The following is a 20,915-nucleotide window of genomic DNA, read 5'->3' as shown; positions in this document are numbered from 1 at the left end:
GTCTATGTTTACTTGCAAAGATGAAAGTGCCTGTGCAAGTGCACATGCATTTGTGTGTGTGATGGTAAGCACACAGTCATTGTCAAAAAAGGCATATACCTTCTGCAACATTATAGGACATTTCACCTGCACAGTCATTTGGAACCTGGGTGGCACACTTCTTGTGGCAGTTAAACCTGCAGTCTGAAAAAAATCAGCTTAATATCATACTGGGGAATAACAAAAAATGTATATATATATAAAACAAGCATTAAATGTAACCAACTACTTTTAAAAACGTCAAAACTAATTCAGCTATTATTTTTCTCCCATTAATCTTACTGTTTTCTTTGCCAGCAACGTGACTAACCTTTACACTGTACTCCCTGACGAAAGAGACCTCGAAGAAGCCGCTTGCACCACTGACAAATTGTGGGACGTGTGTAATTGTGTACCACAAAGGTGTGAGGCACCTTGATACGATTGGCAAACTCTCGTTCCAACCACAGAGGCCGACCACTCCAAGATTTTGATCGTCCACCTCCAGGTGACGGTGGGGTACAATGGGTAGGTACTGAAAGAAGATTCTAGAAAGAGAATTAACTAAAGTTATGACAACTTGCTAATCAAGACTCACTGACTGTCAAAGAAATGATGCTACAAAAAAAACCTCTTCATAAAATTGTAGCTGTGCATTTAAAGAAGTTGCTTTTTATTTATATTCAGCTACATGCATAATGAAAGTACAGGAACAGGAACGTTTGATGTATTAAGTAAAAAAAAAAGCACCAAAAAAATACATGGTGTTATTTTTATAATCTTCTTTATAAGTTTCTCTACATTTCCTAACCTTTTACATTTCTAATTTTACAACTCCTACACTCAATACAAGTGATCACTCATTCATGTCATAGCTAGCAAGAGTCCAAGTACACAAAAATGTCAAAAAGACTGGTTTTCGGAATAATTCCTATCAAAGGCCAGAGTCCAGATTTTCTATAAAATAAACAAAAACAGAATCGTCAATTTTCTCTTTTACATTTATCATTTGTGAAAGTCTGCGCTCATGACTTATTATCATCACAACATTAATAGTTTCTCAAACCATACAGAGCACATATTTTAAATGACTGTGTCAAAAAGATCTTGTATTTTGATGTCCACAAGAGTGCACAATTTTTTTCCCCAAATCACCGTTTTGAGCTCAGCGAAGGATACTATCTCTGGGAACTTTAGTGAATATCATCCTTTTCCCCATTATTGAGACAAGCCTACAAACACTGCTGTACACAGAAAGAGGTCAAACCCATGATCTCACAAATGTCCATGAAACAGGGCTGATTAATATATGATCACAGCTCTCATTTGCTTGTAGTCTTGACAATGTCTGCATATGTTAAGTTGATAAGATTTTTCAAATGCACTGATCCCATAAAAATGATTCAAGGTGTTGGTAATTTTCAAAGAGGTGAATTAAAGAGGTGAGTCTAAACTCTAAAGTAACCCACTTGAAACCATTTTAAGAGGCAGCCTGACAGAGCAGCAAGAGATGACAGCTCCAAGCAGAAGGACCACTGTATGCAAAGGCTCGCTGGACAGCATAGCATAGTGCAGGGAATGTGAAGTCAGAGTGTATCAACAGCTGAAGTGGGAAAAAGTGAGTCTGTTGGGTGAGGCAGGAAGAAAGGTAATCAGGAACACAGTGATGAGACATTTATAGCCAAGGCAGTTCAGTTTGTAAGTGATACAGGCAGCCAGTGAAGTGAGCAGAGGGTAGTTTTATGTACTTGGACCACCAGAGAGGCAGTGGCATTCTGAATGCATTGAAGAGTGTAGAGTGCGGTAAGAGGGGGGCCAGCAAAAAGGGAGTTGCAGTAATTCAGGTGTGAGAAAAGAAAGGTAACAACTCATTAGAGGACTTGAGGACTGGAAAAGGGATGGGAGAAATAGGAACCATTGACAACACAGTCTGAGACTGGTTGCAGAGGCAGCTATTTGAACCAAAAAGGGTTGAGCCTTGAAAGCCGACAACAGAACTGAGTCAATGGATCAGAATGTAAATGGTCAATTAAACACAGCAGACAAATAAAAAAACAAAAACAAAAAACAACAACAAGAACTGAAACAAAATCACTGTCAGTGTCACAGAGGAGGTAAGAATTCTGGGGAGAGCTGTCTATGTACTGTGATGGGGATGGCAGACTGATTGTGACGTGCAGTGATATGATAATGGCAAGTAAAATATTCACTATGCTGGTCATTGGGGCAGTCTAGGACAATGCCAGTGGACAAGGAGGGATTGATGTCTGTAATAGCCAGTAAATGTTTGACAAGACACCCATGTACATTTCAGATGTCCGTTTTTGTGATATTTGTAGATACTGCCTTGGTGGGTATTCATCCAGATTTAGGGAAATACTGTCTTTTACTGAACTATGCCCTGTCACTGATATTTAAACATCTTTCTTAGATGGTACCCAGCCACTATTTATGAATGTATAAGGCTCCTAGACAATAAAATAAAACAATTAATAAAAGCAATGAAGACATTTTAGTCACATAAGTACAGTATTAATGATATACAGAATCAGTAACAAATTGGTCAGTCCAAGTCTTTTCAAAAACCACCTACCTGCACATGATTGTCGGTGGGTGTTTCAGCCTTGGTTGGGATTGTGAAGGAGACATTTGATGAAGAATGCCGTCGATAGCGATCGCGTGCACAGTTGTTTGGGATCTTGTAAGCACATCGCTTATGGAAGTTCATTCCACAGCCTACAAAGATCAAGTGAAAGACAAAGTATAAAAGCTACAAGATGTTAGGGTTCACATCTCTCACCAAAACTTCCTTTCCAAAGCATTAAAACCTAAGAGTCAGAGCAGAGAATTTACCCTACCAATAAAATAAAAGGACAGCTAAGGTGGATTAAAGATTTTCAACATAAAAAATATTAATTAGATTAATGAGTCACTCAGGTTATTAGATTCCAGGTTTTAGATAACTAATTTCAAATGGCGCATGGTTTATCATAAGAATCTTTTTTCAGTTCAAGTAAATATATTCAGTAAAATGTTTGTTGCTGCATGTTCAAATTACTTGGAAATCTTAAATTATGCATTGTGCCACGCCAGCTATTTTTGCTTTTCAGATCTTTTTAAGGACATTTTACAAGACTTCAGAGTTTGGCAACTACTCTCTTGGGTTTGCATTCATAAATGGAAATGCACAAACACATGCATGTTAAAGGGCACACATGCACACACCAACCCCCAACACACATACACATAGAATTACCTTCACATTTCAGCCCCTGTTTGACAAGACCAAAAAGCATCTCGCCACAGAAGTCACAAAAATGTGGTGACTTGTAAGAATGCACAAATAACAGATGAGGGCGGATTTGCAGGTCCTCCATGGTTGCTTGTGCTACACAAGCAAAAAAAAAAAAACCAAACATATGTTGTTGTTATTTTAAGCTCTAAGGTTTCTTTTTTAAAAAAAGCTGTTAACTATATAAAAAATATTATAGTCCACAGTTTTTTCTTATGTCATCAGAAACTGCTCCTACTAGTGTTAGGTGACATCATTTCATTGTTAATAACATTCTATAAGCAATTAATAAGATCTACATTCATCAGTGATGTACTTGCCTCTTGCAGCTAGGTGAAAACTTAAATACAAAAGCACGAATGGTTAAAATTCAAGTCTGTATCAACACCACTATTGGAACACCATCCAATTAACTAGGAAAGTAAAATTGGAAAAAGGGAAAAGACCAAACAGCACTAAAATTGAAACTAAATGGTTTAAAGTTCACATGTTCATATCATTGTTTTGTGTTCAGGACAAAAATATATGTGCTGTTTTCTGTCAAAGGATATCAGAGAACTGCTGCAAACATTTCTTTTTATTTCTATCACTTTATTTTTTGTTCACAAAAACAAAAAACAATGTCTCTCCCATGACTTTAGTAGAAAAAATCCATACAAGAAATGTCTATATATATGTATACACATATGCACATGTACATGGAAACACACGTGTGCTCTCACATATATGCTCTCTCTCTCTCTACATATATATAGATATATACAATCGCATACACTTTAACGATAAATAATGTGAGAAGCCTTTCTTGTGATTGAATTCCCCTAGTCCCAACCTAACTTTGGCAAAATTAATTTTTAAATTAATTTCTCCTAAAAAGCTTAAATTTGTTGCCTTGATAGTGTAAACTGCCTTGCACATACAGGAACAGAGGTTTTCTTTCAACATTTTTATCATTCTAGTGTGCTATTTATATAAGATACCATCGATTACTTCTGAATGACTACCAAGTATAAAGTGTACCTTTATAGCTGCTATGTGGCTGGACATATCATACCAGGGGCCAGTCAACTTGACCACCTGACTGGGCAAGAAATTGTCTTACCAGCTTCTCAAACCAGACAAAAACCATTAAAAAAATTAATCTAAAAAATAAATAAAAGAGATCTTGAGGTTGCTTCGTACTTTTTTGCTTGCATCTTTTTAGGTGCATCTTTGTGTCTTTGGAGAAAAAAAAACTGAAAATATATATATTCTTGCTCGCCTTTCACATATCGTGATCTCGAGAGTTCGACTCAACCCTTGATTGATGCGTTTCGAACGGTAGTCGATTTGGCAAACGGCTGAGTCGACTGATTGAGTAAATGAACTGAAAGTGTCAGCTGGTCGTAAAATGCCATGATCTTTTCCAAAAATTAGAGACTGGAGGCCTCCCAACGCGACTGCAACACGCTAATATTATCCATTCCTCAATGTCGTCTGCAGCTTGTGCAAGGAAGACAACTCTGAGTCAGCAATCATCAGATTTGAAATGTTTTGGTCACATTCGACCCTCTGGCAGCTTTGCTCGAAAGTGCACTTGCTGGAAAATGGACAAGGTTGCTTTTTAAATCTTAGAACTACAACTTTTGCTATTCGGCTGCTGATCCGATGATTCGAAAATCATACTGATCCGGTTTGTTTTATTCGCCGCTTATCCTGCAGTCACGCTGGCCTCGGGAGGAGAGAGTTTCACAACATAGATTGGCTTCAACTTCATGGCCTCTGTCATTCTGATAATCGTATTCGCTTTTTGTTTCTCTGCATGCATGTCTGATAGGTCTAAAAATATAATATTCAAGGAATCAGTGGCAGACCAATCTTGGCTTATGTCATCAGGTGGCATCAGGACATCAGCTGATGACTTCTTGTTATCAGCGTAACGTTTCGGTCTTCGGATTAGTTTGTATGTACATGCACTTGAATGTGAAATTTCAAGAAACTGAAGAAATATGGACTAAAATACTGCTATTTTATTAAAATTCAATCAAGCCATTTTTTTTGACAGAACTGTGGTTGAAACTTACTGAGTGAAACCTAAACTTGTCGCCCATTGATATGTAGATAAAAGAGCAAATCTCCGAGCTCTCGGGTTCTCTTAAAGAGGGCTCTTATACTGGTCTAACAGACATGACAACCGACCACAGTCCGCGGAAACAGAACAAAGACAGCTATTACCATCAGCTGATCTATGCATGATAACCTCGCATGACGGTTATGCACTTTGACTTGTGTATTTCGTATCTGAGACGGATGTGTATCTCAAAACACGCGCCTGTGATCTTCAAGACATCATCCGATACTAAGTGCTGATGTGTTGGCAAGAAGAAACCACTTATCTTGTACACACAGCCACAGTACTGCTTGTAGAGTTTTTTGTGGTCACAGACCAGTATTATCCAATACACTATAATCTAATGTCGGTGTTATCTATGCGCTGTCAGAGTTTGCGAAATAAACTCAACCTTCACTCTTCCTAACAGTTCACAGATGTTAAGCGATTATAAACAGCGCAATAATTTCAATGCTTAACTTTCACTACAGCTTGTGTTTGTAAACCGTGAGAATCATACAAAACAGCAACGACTTTTTATTATAAAAGGCATTTACAGAAAAATCGCGGACTAGATAGTAAAGCATATATCCCAGAACTGAGGGGGTAAACAAGAATATCCGAACGCCTTGAGTCAGGAGTGAATAAAAGCAGACGCGGGGTGTTTCCCGCATGTACACCAGACCGGAAACGACTGCTTTACATTCGCTTTTCGCCATTTCTTTGGTTTGACGCGGCTAAACGTGGACGAGGAAGCAGACTTTGACTTTCGAAAAAAGAAAAGGAAGAAACAAAAATGTCTGTAAACAAAAATGTGAGGCTTCCCGAAGAACTGAAAGCTATCTCTCGCTGGAAGAAAAATATTGTAAAGTGAAGATGATGTTATATGTGCCAGGTCTTATAAAAGGACAGCAAAGAAAGAACTCACGAATTACAGGATGCTAGATGAAACGTCATTCGTATCCCGTGTTAATGCAATAATCAATAACAGCTGTGGAATCAGGTAAAACCTGACACCGACAGACGAAGGCACGCAACGCAGTCATGCCACACTTTCGGCGATGATGTACACCCATTCATCATGGAGAACATTCGCAGCAGCCCATGTAGGAAACTCAAAAACGTAAATATATATAGTCTGCATGGCTTACTACAATCACAATATGGCCCAACATGCCATAAGCTCAAAAGTAGGAAAAATCTAAGCAGACATAATCGCTTTTGTTCACAGTCTCAACATAAATTACTTTCTGCCAACTTATGTACCCCTAGGTTTCAACTTCAAAACAGTGGACCTCTTTTCCCTTCCATATACGCCGTCTACCCACCATCGAATCCTTTAAAAGCGCATTAAAAAGACATCTGTTCCATGAGCATTACTCCTAACACCAATCAACTTAGTTGCCAATGGCAGTGATTATAGTCAATTGACTAGTCTGCCTGCTCGTTCTCCTCTGCAAATTTATGACACCAACCATCCTAACCGTCCCCAATTCTCTTTGCGTCTTCTTTTGTTATTTGTCTGCATAATTGTTTCTCCTTCAGTCCTTCGTACTATGTCCATGTTTTTTTCAGCGCCGAGAGCATGCTCCTTCGTGAGCGTGAGTATGCGTTGTATAAATCACACGATTATTATAATTACACGCATGACTGCCTGTTGCCTGAATTAACAAGAACTAATATTGTAAGAGAATAGTAGGACTTTTTAAATGTTTAAAAATTTAAAGCCTCTGCCCTTCAAAGACTTTCGCTTGTTATCGTCATAATGGCAAGGAGAGGCAGCATCGATGAACGGCTGTAAGCAAAAGTCACGGCCACTGAAGTTCTCGGCAAGAACGAACGATATCTGTGATTTTGTACAGCAAATCTTTGTCTATTTTCGGCAAATACTTCTCGGCTCCAGCTCGTACAGCAAAATAGCTGTAATTCTGCAAACTCATGGCATGCACCCTCTCTATCACATACACGCACAGCGAGAAAGTGGTGGGGGTAAACTGAGAAGTAATTTAAGCTATTTATTATCTCTCACAAAATTTCTTGAAGTTTTTTCCCCGACCCAACTACTGTATTACGAACTAAACTAATTCGTGGTTTGAAAGTGAATACAGGGTATCATTAGCCCTTGCGTACTTGGGAGGAAGTGGATTATTAGCCTGGGAAGTGGGTGAGAAGGTGGCTGCCATCTGCTAGACGGGAGAAAGGAGAGAAGTTGACAGCTTGAGGCGGACGCCGGCTGGCCAACGTTCACGAGTGAGTGAGGCCATGTTAGAACAGTTATTTATGAATGAAATGCGCAGTAAACAACCGAGATCGTGCATGTTATGCCCACGCAAGCAGTGCTTTCTCCAAACAAATAATCAGCGATAGGTAGTGACCTCATAGTTACAATTTCGGGTTTGAAAATCTTCGACATTAAAAGAGTAGGTGGAAAAAAGTAAGAAAGGGTGATAAGGAGAGCGGTACTACCATGCGGCAACTAAAACTGAATCAGCTCTGTGCTGCCTACATAACGAGTGAATTCTTAATAAAGGGAGAACAGTAATATCAGGGGTTCAGAGTGATTATAAACTGATTTAATTATTGGGTTCACACACACTTAACCTTCTTGTCCGATAGGAAGTGACTCATTTGTATGCATGGTTTTTCCCTTCGAATAAGTTCGGAGAGGGAGACAGCGAAAAGGCCTTGCTAGTAACTTTTACCAGTTATAATTTTAGGTGTTTAGCACAAACTCTCGTTTACTGCTATAGCTCCCAAGATCATCTTTTACACGTGCACGCCTACACACAAGGACACTCTCTCTCTCTCACTCAATAATATAAAACTCATAAACGCACACACATGCAGGCATACTTAAACACATCCACACACATCTACACAAGTTTATACATCAGGTTGTATTATATCTGTTACGGCGGCGTTTCCAGTAACTTTTTTGCTTTTTAATTGGTCACATGCAAGCATTTATTTCTCTTTATTAGAACTATATAATTTAAACAAGCATTCTTTGCAAAGCCGAAATTTCGTGTCCCCATCAACTCTCGAAGTCTGCCACGCGATGGGTTTTAGTCACCATGACGGCCATCATCATCATCATTATTCCCTAGGTCCTGATTAACCTTCGGCGGACTTGACAATAGGCCAGTGTCCCTAATACCTTCCTTGTGGTTACACCCGAATCAGTCACGGCACGTACGTGCTGACGTCAGCAAGACCGATGAAGCAGTTGATGCCAGTATGGGCGATAATGCCGTTAATGACAATCTCCGTTACCACCCTCCCCAAGTCCTATCAGCCTCGGTTTGTGGTGAGATCAGGTGATCAGAACTCTTGCCCTCAAAAAGTACAACAGCGGCCACAAAGAGCCCACCCCAAGACAGCCAGCTCCACCGAAACTGTTGACGACCACCTCAAGTCGCGTGTCGCAGTTGGCACGTGCCTGCTGCAGTCTGGTTCTGCTGCATCTTAAGTGGCTCAAGCGTTATAGCTCTACTTACTGCGAGAAAGTGCGCTTAAATGTTCTCTGTGATTTTCTACGCCAGCAATGGATCGATTACACAGGAAGCTCGCAGTTTTACCGAACACGCGTACTTTAAGCAGCCACCGGCTGCCATAAATTTGCATCAACTGCCGAGCATACAAGGCTGGTGCGGCGAGGCGGCCTTTCACTTTGCACGTCTGGGACCGGTTTAAATGTAACGGCTCAGCGAGGCTCAAACTTTTGTTCAGTTTCGTTTTGCTGCTGTCTGCAGTTCTTCTCTGGAAGTAGCCGTCGTGTTCTGACGTAATCAATTAAAAAGCCTCCTCCCATCTCCCCACCTACACAGTCATCCCCACCACCACCTTCACCACCACCACACACAACACAAAAGCAGAGTCTCACGTGTCCCATTACTGACTAATTACGTCACATAAAATCGAAATCATCAAGATAATCTCACTCGCCCACTCAACCACTCTAAAAGGAACATGCCAGGCAACTAACAAGTTGGGCTTATATAATATAATTAAGTGCGACGTGCTGAATCGTTTCCGTTCAAAATTTGGGGTCTCAAAAGAACCGTTTACTTACACTCGAGTCTAAAACAGGTCAGTTCATGGAGGTCAACTCGCTTTATTGTCAAATGCAGTCTTCGGCTCTCTTCCGACAAAAATATTCATTTTAAGTGTCTAAGTGCGGTCGCCAGACGCCAACATCATGGATAAAGAGATCTTGTCATAAAATTTCGAACCAGACCACAGTAATGAACAGTTGAGCGAACTGGTGACTGAGGAGGTTTCCCGTAACCGTTATGGTTCTGCAGATATTACAGACTGCAAGATCATGTCGACCAGTCGGAAAACTGCTAACAGTCCGCAGTATCGCTCCACACTTTTCTTGTCAAATGGCTATCTCACTACGTCATGAACTAGGGTTATTTGTTTATTTTTCGCAAAATAGTACAGAAACATGTTGACCTTTACAAACCCTCTCAGGTCTGTGTTATAAACTATCAATATCTATCATTTTATTATCATATCTATCGTTTTCTAGTCCCCTTTAAGATAATCTCTGCCCACCTGTCTCTCTCAACTGGTCTGTCCGTCTCTCAGTGTTCATGTAAATTTTTCTTCTATTATATTTATTAGTATGGAAGTTGTGAAGATGGTGTTAATGACGATGGTGCAAAAACAGGCACTTATGTCATGTTCGTAACGCAAAAAGATCTTTCACAAAGTTTCATTTACCGTCTTTTATATGGAGAAGACCGTTTGATGATTTTCCGTGTATTCCAGTTTTCTCCTCACTTTTACTCCATAAATAGGTGTTTTGCCACTTTCCTCTAAACTAAACATAGAAGACTGACTCTGTGAAGGCTCCATGAACTAAGCTTCAACATTGGCGAATAGCAAGAAAAAAGGGACACGGGACAAATTAGCGGGAAAATCAACGCATTCTATAAGTATGTGAACGCTTTCTCATATTACCATCAAAATGTAAATCGTAATAGCAACACATGTACATACAGGAATATACAGATATTGAAACACTGTGTTCAAACCATTAATGCAGTATTTTTCAATGCAGCGAGGTGACAACTAACTCCTTCTGTTCAGCTTACTCTTTCTTCTTTTCATCTTCCTGCTCATTTGTTTTCGCTCACTGCCGCCTCTTCTTTCATTAAACAAAACCCACCCAAAAGTGCTAATTCACAGCAAGAAAGACAAAACGCAAGAGTTCTGCAAATTTTCCACAATGTAAATACAATAAAATGCATCGTGCACACAGACTTACGGCTGGCTTCATCAAACATCACGACTTTCATTCACAGCTAACTAGAAAAACCTAACTTGCCGTAACCAAAGTGCTTCCTTTCGCACCATCATGCGATTTCACTGTAATTCGCATTTCGCGGCTTTCTTATGAAATTAACCACAAGGCGTTCGGGTGGAAAAAAATTGAAGGGTGTGAAATGAAGGGCACAGGAAGCAGAGAGCCTCCATTAGCAGTCTATTCAAGGGACTCTTCAGAATCGCCAAATGTTTGGTGTGCGTTGGCCAGCACGCAAGTGTTGAGCTTTAGGTTTTTTTCGGGGGAAAGGGTGTATTTTTTTTAAAGGAAGGATTCGCTGTTTACATTCAGCCTGAGATATGGTCACTTCCTAGAGGTGCCTCTCGCAGAATTGTGGGCGGATGGAAGTGGATTTCAATGGCGCTGCTGACATGGATTGCAGTGCACGAGAGGATGAAGATTTTGTTCCCAAGAAATATATTTTTATGAAGCAAAGGAAAAGCAAGGAAAGTGGTTGATGAACGCCGCTTTAAAGCGCCATGAGGACCAGTCACGTTGTCAACATCGTTTTCAGACAATGCACTTCGAATGCAATTAAGCAAGCTTCAAAATGTGCAGCATGATCCTCACCAGCAGAACGATTTTAATAACTATCCCGTAATAAAAAGACTGATCACCAAGTGGTTGGGAGGGGGGGGGGAGAAGGAATTGATGTTTTACGCCGAACCAGCAATGAAGGTATTAATAATAAACGCAACATTTATATAACGCATACTCGCACTTCTAAGAAGCATGCACAAGACATGGGCAACTTACGAGGGACAGAAGAACAAAAAACAAACAAACAAACAAAAAAACCAACATGTGAATAAAGGAAGGAGAAACAAAAGTACCGATGACGAATAAAAAAACAAAAACAAATACGCAATACAAATAAAAATCACAAAAAAGAACCAAGTAACAAGGACTGAGAGTATCGTGATTTTGTAAAGGAAGACGAGTAGGGAAGTAGGGAATTATCACGGCAAAGCAGCCGGCCCTTTAAAAACAATGTGTCTCTTTTACTACTACAAAAGAAGAGGATTATCACTTGTCGTTTCAAGTGTGTCGAGTACAGGCAGACACACCAAGAAAAATCAACAAACAAGAAAAAAAAAAAAAAGTCTTTGCGAAGTGCAACACGAAAGAACTAGTCTTCGCTACGTCTGAGTAAGGAACGTAAACCGAAACCTTCCCAACGAAAGTTTCCGCTCCGCACCACTTACAACCACAGCCTCCGTCAATTGGCGATTACTACTTAACATTCGAACTACTCCCAAGATATTGACCCATCTGCAGAGAATACCTGAAGACATTGTACAGAGAAGACAGTATCTGGACGGTGCTAACTGCTGTAAGGACCCAGCACCAGCCGCATCCAGCGTCTGCATGCGCATCCTATTGATCACAAAGCGCTTCTTGTTCATTGTCGCGCATCTTGCAGCGCACCTCACCTCAACTGCTTGCTAGGTAGGCGTCACGACCTGCACGTGCACGAACGTTACAGCGCAGATTTTCCAACGATTCCGGACAAGGAAACCAGAACCAGCGACGCCAGAACCACTTCGAAATATATATGGATTTAAAAAGAATTGGTAAAATCAGTCACAGCATGATTGTTCTTCTAGAAAGTGAAGACAGGGCTACAGTGTAGGGGTGAGAGATCACCGACATCCTTGAAACCCACGGCGAAGCAAATCCAGAACTTGCTGAGTCTTCAAGACGTCGTCTGACTTCTTCACGTCGTCCTGCGCCGCGGGCAGACAGCACAGCAGCACCCAACCAAGATCCATTCTTTGCGGTCACCTAAATAACTGTCGCCTCAAATTGACATGAATTGCCATCTATATTACCTTTAGTTTTATTTTCCTTTCTTGAGTTCTAAAGATCATCGTTGCACTTGAATAATGACTGTTTTCAATGCGCTGTCATGCATGAACATACTTTTCTGAGGCATTTCAGGGCATCAATTTCTAAACGTGTTTTTATCCCGAAAATATTTATAAAGAACATCTTACGACAAAGCGATTTAGAGGGAGAGCATATTGTAGAGAGGACTTTTTTCTCACAAACGAAGCATAGCATGTTCTATTACGAGCCATACGCTAATCTTTGTGTGTGCTTAAAGTACACAGGACGATCTTTCGAGAATGTTACACTTTGAGGCAGGAAGTACTCTATAAGATAAAAAAAAAAAAGGTATAATGTTATATCCGAGACTATGCTGGAAAAAGTCCCAGACCCCAGCTGCTTCTAATGTATTGCTGATAACATCATTTCCACGACTTTTGTCTACATAATCTCTATGTCAACATATAAAGTACAAAAGTACAAGATCGCCTTTATAATAATCGTTGTCATCATCCACTAGATCTTCAAAAGTAATAATATTATTATGACTTACTTTGATTAGTACTAAATCATAGGCGGGGGGAAAAAATTACGCACACATTGCTGATGCTTCTATAAATACCAATGAGCAAACAATGTAATCGATTAACTTTTATCGAAACAATTTTCCGACCACAAAATGAAGTGATATTTGTGTTACATACAACACAAAAATTACAGAAAATCTAAAACTGAAGAATATTTCCTCCATACACTACAAAACAAATAAAAAGTAAAAATAATCGGTCTGTTTTCTCTTGATTCTTAAAATTGCGCGTGACCTTTGATCGATGGCGATGACGTCACACAACATGAAAGGGTGTAAATAAAAGAAATAAATCTTGGAGTAATCGTTCATTTATCGGACTTCTTGTGACAATATTTTCTCGCCTTATTCTTTTTTCCTTACGCCACATTTTGAAGTTCTTACCAAATATTGTCTACTATAATACAATCAACGTCAACTACAAATCAGCCATGTTCTGGGTAATAAATTTTATTAACCGCACATCGAGATGTTCTGAAATTCGAGCAGTATTTATACAACAATACCTAACAGAGCAAAGACTTCCATGTGTGATAAATCGGACAGGCATGTCACAAAAAGAAAACAAAAATTCCTTACCTGAAAGAACCACTTCCACCAAACAGCCCTCTTTAATTTCCACCAGATTTGAGATGATCTGCAGTATGTTAGGATCGAAGGCATCGTGCTTGAAGAGGAGTATTTTATCCACTAGGTTGTAGAAGCGGTGCTCCGGAAACTGAAACACCAAACAACGGCTAATGAATGGCAGCGTTAGCGGGCTGCTGGAATACACGGCAATGCAGTGGACCTGACCCTCACATGCACTTGTACCTAGCTGGCTTGGGCGTCCGCCGGACGTATCTCTACTTAGCTCTACCACTTCCACGACAATTACCGATACATGCGTATGTTAACACTACAAGGCAGCACAGAGTAAATGTTATGGTATGCTAACTAGCTATGTGCATCACAAAACAGAAGCGTATAATCTGATGGTGATTAATGTGTACAGTTCTCACAGGAAGAAGTAATCACTGCTGAGAAAAGGAACGACTACATTTTCCCCCTCGCCAGCTACTCATATCCATGACTCTAGTCTCCCAATCTGCAGTTAGCTTTTGAGCATTTACTCATATGCAAGTAACACTCGTCACAAGTAATATTTGTGTCAATACAGGCATACGCACGTGTATTTATGTGTACATGCCTATGTGCGCACACGTGTTTCATGAATTTAGAGGTACAATGTTCCAGGCAGACAAGAGACTGAACCAGAACAAGCAAGGTTTAGCCACGATAGCTCATGCACTGACCACATTGCCACCCTCCGTATCATCATTGAGCAGTCTATTGAGTGGCAATCCTCCCTCTGAATAACTTATGTGGACTTTGAGAAGGCATTTGACAGTGTAGACAGGGACGTCATCTGGAGGCTGACGATCCACTGTGGCATTCCACCTAAGCTCATAAACATTATCTAGGGGTTGTACGAAAACTCGTCATGCCAAATTATCCACAATGGCAGACTCACTAAACCTTTCGTAATGATAACCAGCGTAAGAAAGGGTTGCATATTATCAACCAACAATCTTCCTGGCGGTCATAGACTGGATTCTGCGCAAGACAACCCAGGACAACAACACCGGTATCCAGTGGACCTTCACCAAACAGAAGACCTGGACTTTGCAGATGACATTAGGCTTTCCTATCTCATCGGCAGCAGCATGCACAAACAAAACTGAGCAAGCTAGCAGGAGGAAGCAGAGAAAACTGGCTTAAAGGTCAACAGAAAGAAGACCGAAGTAATGAGAATCAACAAGCAGGAACTCCCAATCCAACTTCAAGGAAAGAGCATCCTGGAAACAGTCCGCTTCACATATCTGGGGAGCATTGTCGACAAGAACAGTTGCGTGGACAATGACATCAAAAGCTGCATCAACAAGGCCAGGCATGCTTTTAACAGTCTACGCACAGCACCATCTGGGACTCGCGAGCATTATTCTTCCGCAGTAAGACCTGCATCTTCAACACCAATGTGAAGGCAGTCCTTCTGTATGGTTCAACCATCAACAACAAGCTCGAAACCTTTACCAGCTGATGCCTATGCCATATTCTGGGCATAACTTGGCCTGAAAAGATCTCCAACAGCAGCCTGTGGAAAAGAACCAACCAGAATGCCACTAGCCAAGACATCAAAAAGCGCAAATGGGGATGGATAGGACACATCCTGCGCAAACCAGCTGACACCATTGCTAGGCAGGTACGACTGGAATCCTCAGGGAAGAGGGGAGTATGGAGACCAGACTTGGAAAAGAACAGTAAACTGCGAGGCAAAGGACCTCGGAATCACATGGACCCAACTAAGGGAGGCTGCCCAAAACCGGGTCCGCTGGCGAGGTGCTGTTGCTTCCCTATGCTCTTCGAAGAGTAACAAGGAATAAACACAAAACAAATATGTTCCAGACACTTACGTTTGGAATATAGTACAAGTTATACGCATCTTTTATCTTTGACCAAATTTTTTTGTCTTGCTTTGTTTTGCTGGTGTAAAAACTTTGCCAAACTTTGTCAAACGTCCACCCTTATCCGTCCGGTTACGAACGATCTTTAAGATCAATGTACTTCTCAAGTTGCATCTGTGAACCGAAAAATAACAAAAGACTCGGGGTTTCTGTGAAGCATGGACAGGAGTAAAACATTCTGGTCGGCAGATCCAAATACGAAACTGTATTGATAAGCAATGAAAGGTTCTTTTCAGACAGACAAGCTTTGCTTGGTTGGGATTTTTTTGGGAGGGAGGGGAATTAAGATAACACTAACTCGGGCCGCCTCGACAAGTGTGTTCGCAAACATACGCTTGAGAAAGTCATTTTTAAAATATAGTATAGTTGTAAATCAGATGAAGATTAAACCCTGTCTACCTGCTTAGCTGTATGTCTCGTTTTCTCTCCAATGCTCTTTTCGCGGATTTTCTCCTGTTAACCAGCAACTGTTAAAAAATATATAGCAAACAGAAATAACGAGATGAATAAAGCACTAAATAGCACTTTTGCAAAAGTCTTGGGTCAGTGCTCCTCCATGATTTATTTCTCAAAATGACATAAAAACAATGTCACTTCTGACATTCGTCAGCACCTGGTTCGCATTTATCAAATCTATTTTCAGTACAAAGCCAGGATGTTGTGGCCACAGCAAGACAAAGCTTGGGGCTGTAGTGGCGCCTGGGCAAAAGCTTAAACTCCGTGTCCATAAGGCTTCAAAGCTAACGTAAAAACGCAAGAGGTGAAAAGGGATGGGGGACATCGTTGTCATTACTTTACGAAGCTGAAGAAAATTTTACATTACGAATCCCTTTCCGATGATGTTTAAAAAAGTGACCGATCACTGAATTAGGTGTGTTGAAAGAGGTTAAGCCTACAGAACTTTTTTCTTTGTTAAAGTACCTGCCGACCAAAAAATTTAAATCATGAAGAAGGTGGCGCAGTGTACAATGCAATCTCTACTCAACCGATACTCTTGTCCTTAAGAGTTGAAAGGGTCTACTTTTTCCCCTTCATGAGAAAAACTCGAAACAATCTGAATGTATATTTTATTTTGATTTCTGCTTTTAAAATCGGAGAGCTAATGTGCACACGTAGAAATAAAAGTGCCAAAAATGTTGGCATAATAAAGAACAAGGCGGTTTAACGCAAACATAAGCGGAAAGTATGAAACTATTTCTGAGGCGGAAGGGGTAATTGTGGCTGGCTATTCATCTTCAAGAGGAGAATGACCTCAACTTCAAGTCAGAGAAAAGGGATGGGGATATTCCAGTGCATGACCCCACTCAGGCAACCGTTCTTCATAAAACCGTTTTGATGAATGAGAACTAAGAGCACACAGAAAGGTCTGGAATAAAGAAAGCGGACAAACCGACACACACACACACCTGTCGACAGTCCCCAGGCACATGGTCAATCGAGAGATAATTATAAGACGATGATCCCAGCTCAGAAAGAGAATGGAAACCTCATTGACACGTGCTGAAAAAAAGGTGGTGGTGGTGGTGGTGGAGGGAGCATTGTGGGAAGTTGCCTAACGAAGGCGCGGGAATACAAACCGGCGCCCATTTCAATGTCGCACAACAATGCTGGCTGACGCCGGCACAAGTGGGGGACCTGGAGTGAGGGGTGGTCAACATGAGTGTACTTAACAGTGTCTGACGAGAACATGGCTAGTAAATTGTGTAAGAGTGACATCCTGAATGTAAATGTTGTTGTTCTGTTTTCTATGCTTGCTGTGCTTTGCCACTTTTGGACCCAAACACCTTTGTGTGCCAGAATAAAAAAAAAAAAAAAAATGCGAAGGGTCTTGCGATATTAAAGGTGCACCCTATAACGTCCGTAACCATTTTTGGTGATACGGTTTCATTTTGTTCAGGTTCTAGATATGTAACAGAACATCGCATGAGTTCAGAATTAAATGTTTATTGCACTGTAAGCTCTTCTTAACCTGTAAAAGTGCTGAAGCGTCAAATTTCCGAAGTGCTCCAAAGTTCCAATGTATTGGCAAACAAGTCTGAACTTAATGCTAACTACAGTTTTTAATGCCCTGAACGTTTGCTCTTAAACATTCGGTTTCCTGTGACTTTACCAAAAAAACTTTGTCAAGCGTTCGACAGTTTCCCATTGAAAAGAGACTTTTACACCTCCCTAACTTTTAATTCAGTTAAAGCGTGTAGCCCAGTTGTAATGGGAATAGGTAATTCGACTTCGTTGCAGACGTGTACCGGCACAAAACGGAAAGAACAGAAAGTAAGGAAAAGAAAGAAACATTGACGCAATCCCCCTACAAACAAGTGAGCCAAAATGCTTCCAGCAACGATGGCGGGCCGTTGACATGTTTATATGCACCTGGGATGAAGGGACCGGGAAAGTGATTGGCGATTGCGTGTTTTTATCAACAGAGGTGCTGCACTTTCCTCAGCTCCATTTCCTCCTCCACTCCTGCTGGCGCGAAGGTGCTCTTTGATGCCGTGTCTCTCTCTCGCGCGCTTTTTCTCTCTCTCTCTCGCCCTGCTTCTCGGAGACAGGCAGAAATCAATTGTAAACCGAAAATCAGCTTGTCCCTCCGTCGTCTGCCTCTGCATCGCCCTGACCCGACTCCAGAGCACGGCGCTGCAGCAACGTTTGCCACGGCTGCGCGTCTCAGATGCAGCGTCTAATTCTTCGCTCCACTTCTGTTTGTCTACCTTTGCTGTCTTCATTGATTTCTCTCGAGTTCTCCTCGGCATCTTGCGTCGGCTTCTGCAACGAACCCACCGTATCGGCGGCGGCTCTCGACAACCACGGCAACAGCAGCGACAGTCAAGTCGCTCTGCGGCGGCCCTCAGCTAGTCACGCTCTTTGCGGGCTACCGCAGTCCGCACGTGAGCTCGCTCGGTCTTCTGGGGGTTGTTGGGGGTTGAGTACCTTCCGGTCTTTGGAACCAAACCCGGCCTGGCAATCCCTCGGTCTAGCTACCGCTGCCATGTTTGTGCACTATTGTCTGAGGACAACGTCATGACCACCCGTCAATACCGAGCTGCCTCGCGCCGCACGCCATGTGCCCAGGGCGGCAGCCAGATAAGATTGCGGCCAGACTGATTGGCTAAGGTTGGCACCCGACGCCCAGGACTAATTACTTTCCCTTCTAGATTTGATCTACAAAGACAGTTTCAATGTTTCGTTCAGCAAGCACTAAATTTCATTCAAAACGAAAGTAGATATAAATATTTAAGTGGATTTAAAAAAAAGGGGGTGGATGGACGGGAGGCAGGGAGAAGTCTTGCATAAAATCATGCACATATTCCATGGACTTAGTTCATGTTTTGCCATGGTGTCATCTGTGTGCTGATGTTTACGTTTCTTGTACAGTCAGTCGACTGTCGCACTGAACTCGCATCCACAGGGAAACGTGCGCTTTACAAATTCAATTATGATCACTACAGCCTATTGCCCTTCAATCCAGGTGTATCATTTTACAAGTCTTCAAACACAGACATGCGCAGAAAGAGGTCAATCCATGAAATCAATGTAGGATAAGATACACTAAGGTTGTCACGGCTGCAGCCAGTAGGTGAACTGAGAGCTCATGTTAATTAAGCACCCCCGTGTGCCAATATGACGTCCCTTATTTAACCTCCGTGTGGACACAGGTGAGAAAGTCGATTTTCAAACCACTGCATCTTACGAAAGGAAAGGCTTTATTTGCTAATATTTTGGGGATTAATATCCTGTAATAGTGTTATCAAGTCACTTAAAAACAAATTACATTCAGGCATATCTTTAAGTTTCTCATCTGTCCTAACCACGGCCGTACATTATATCCCCTTAGCGGTGCTAACTTTGCACATCGACTGCTGCTCTGTTTAAAGAACTGATGTTCACATCTGTATAGAAACTAAACCAATAAATTGTGACAACCTTTACAATAAATGGCCTTAGGTCTGCACTTCTTGTTAGGCTCACAAGTAGGCTCAGTGCAGACAAGTGCTTCTCCTTTCAGGGTGCACATGCGCTAACCTTATTCAGTTCACATTTCCCCTTTTGATGACACAATTTAGGGGTGATGTGTAAACAGTGTCACTACGACTGCGACAATGAAGCCAGTATAATGTGGGATGAAGTAAGGGATAGCCATAAAATCCAAGGTATGGAATCTTTAGTCTGGTTGTTTAGGGTCTGCCTAAGCTTGCCTAAAGAATAAAAGTCTTGATCTACATCTTGATTAAATAATATTTTAAAAGCATTACTAATTTAAAAACCACATCAATATTAACATTATAATCCATTGTCAAAATAAAAAGCTAAGAGTTCTGTCATGACATCTTGAAGAACTACCAAAAGATGACACACACACACAAAGAGCAAGTGAAATAGAGACAGATGTGGGAGAACGGAAGGAAAAAAGGAAAGAGACACATGCACATATTAGAATGAGCTCCACTGAAAGTTTTCTCATCCTGCATATCCTATTTCTCTCTTTCACATACACACATGGGGGGTGGGGGGAACCTTTCATTTGTATTTTTGCACTGTGTGTGTGAGGGAGAAAGAAGAAGACACGGTGAGGATGAAGTCTAAGATGCAGTGAGGAAAGTAAGGAATGAAGAAAAGAGAGAGAGATTCTTTTCAAGCAAGTAAAGAGGCCAAACATACACTGCAGAATGTGTGGAATGTGGATTTGCTGTTACTGGAGCAAGGACCAGGATTCTGCTTGAAAATCCTCCACTTAAAAACAAAACAAAACCAGAAGTACTGCTTTTCTGTGCCATGCAGCATGCATAGTCTGTCTTTTTCCATCATGGATGTCAGGTCAGATGGACAAGTTGACAGAGATTTATATGGCCATGAAAGTGACTTTGAAACTTTCTCCCAAAATTGGTGCACACACACATACACACAACAAATTAAATATTATGTCATGCAGGCACCTTGCTCACAGCTTTTGCCAGGCATGTCTAAATGTGAAGTATCTAGGTAAGAAGACATTAGTATGCTTGGCTGCAATAATGATCCATAAGCATTTTTTTAAATTTACAAATAAATGATGCAACACCTTTTCAGTAGAAAAAAAATTGTGTATGAAATTTCCAAGGATTATAATATTTGGTAAATGTCCTTGTGATTAAGTGGTTGTCATAAACACATGGACAGTTAGAGTTGTTTTGGGTTTAGATGTTATCCCAGTTACACTTATTTCTCAGGGATGATGTTCTTTTGATAACCCTGGCCTTTTTATTCCTCTCTGGTACTGAGGTTTTCTC

General features: G+C 41.0%; 1 protein-coding gene across 5 annotated transcripts in view; it reads right to left on the bottom strand.

Moving 5' to 3' along the window:
• LOC112571335 (serine/threonine-protein kinase D1-like) overlaps nt 1–20,915 on the bottom strand; it is a 53,466-nt gene that overhangs the window by 17,050 nt on the left and 15,501 nt on the right. For 4 of the 5 annotated variants that reach the window (XM_025250260.1, XM_025250259.1, XM_025250263.1 and 1 more), the window contains exons 3-7: nt 13,727–13,865; nt 3,275–3,406; nt 2,612–2,754; nt 350–566; nt 100–183 (exon numbers count right to left, since the gene is read on the bottom strand). In XM_025250260.1, coding sequence (XP_025106045.1) covers nt 100–183; nt 350–566; nt 2,612–2,754; nt 3,275–3,406; nt 13,727–13,865 — 715 coding nt within the window. The remainder of the gene's footprint in view (nt 1–99; nt 184–349; nt 567–2,611; nt 2,755–3,274; nt 3,407–13,726; nt 13,866–20,915) is intronic. The other variant, XM_025250262.1, reaches the window with a different exon arrangement.

The sequence above is a fragment of the Pomacea canaliculata genome, linkage group LG8, assembly GCF_003073045.1.
Source record: "Pomacea canaliculata isolate SZHN2017 linkage group LG8, ASM307304v1, whole genome shotgun sequence".
NCBI lineage: Eukaryota > Metazoa > Mollusca > Gastropoda > Architaenioglossa > Ampullariidae > Pomacea > Pomacea canaliculata.
This window is presented reverse-complemented; position numbering and strand designations above follow the sequence as displayed.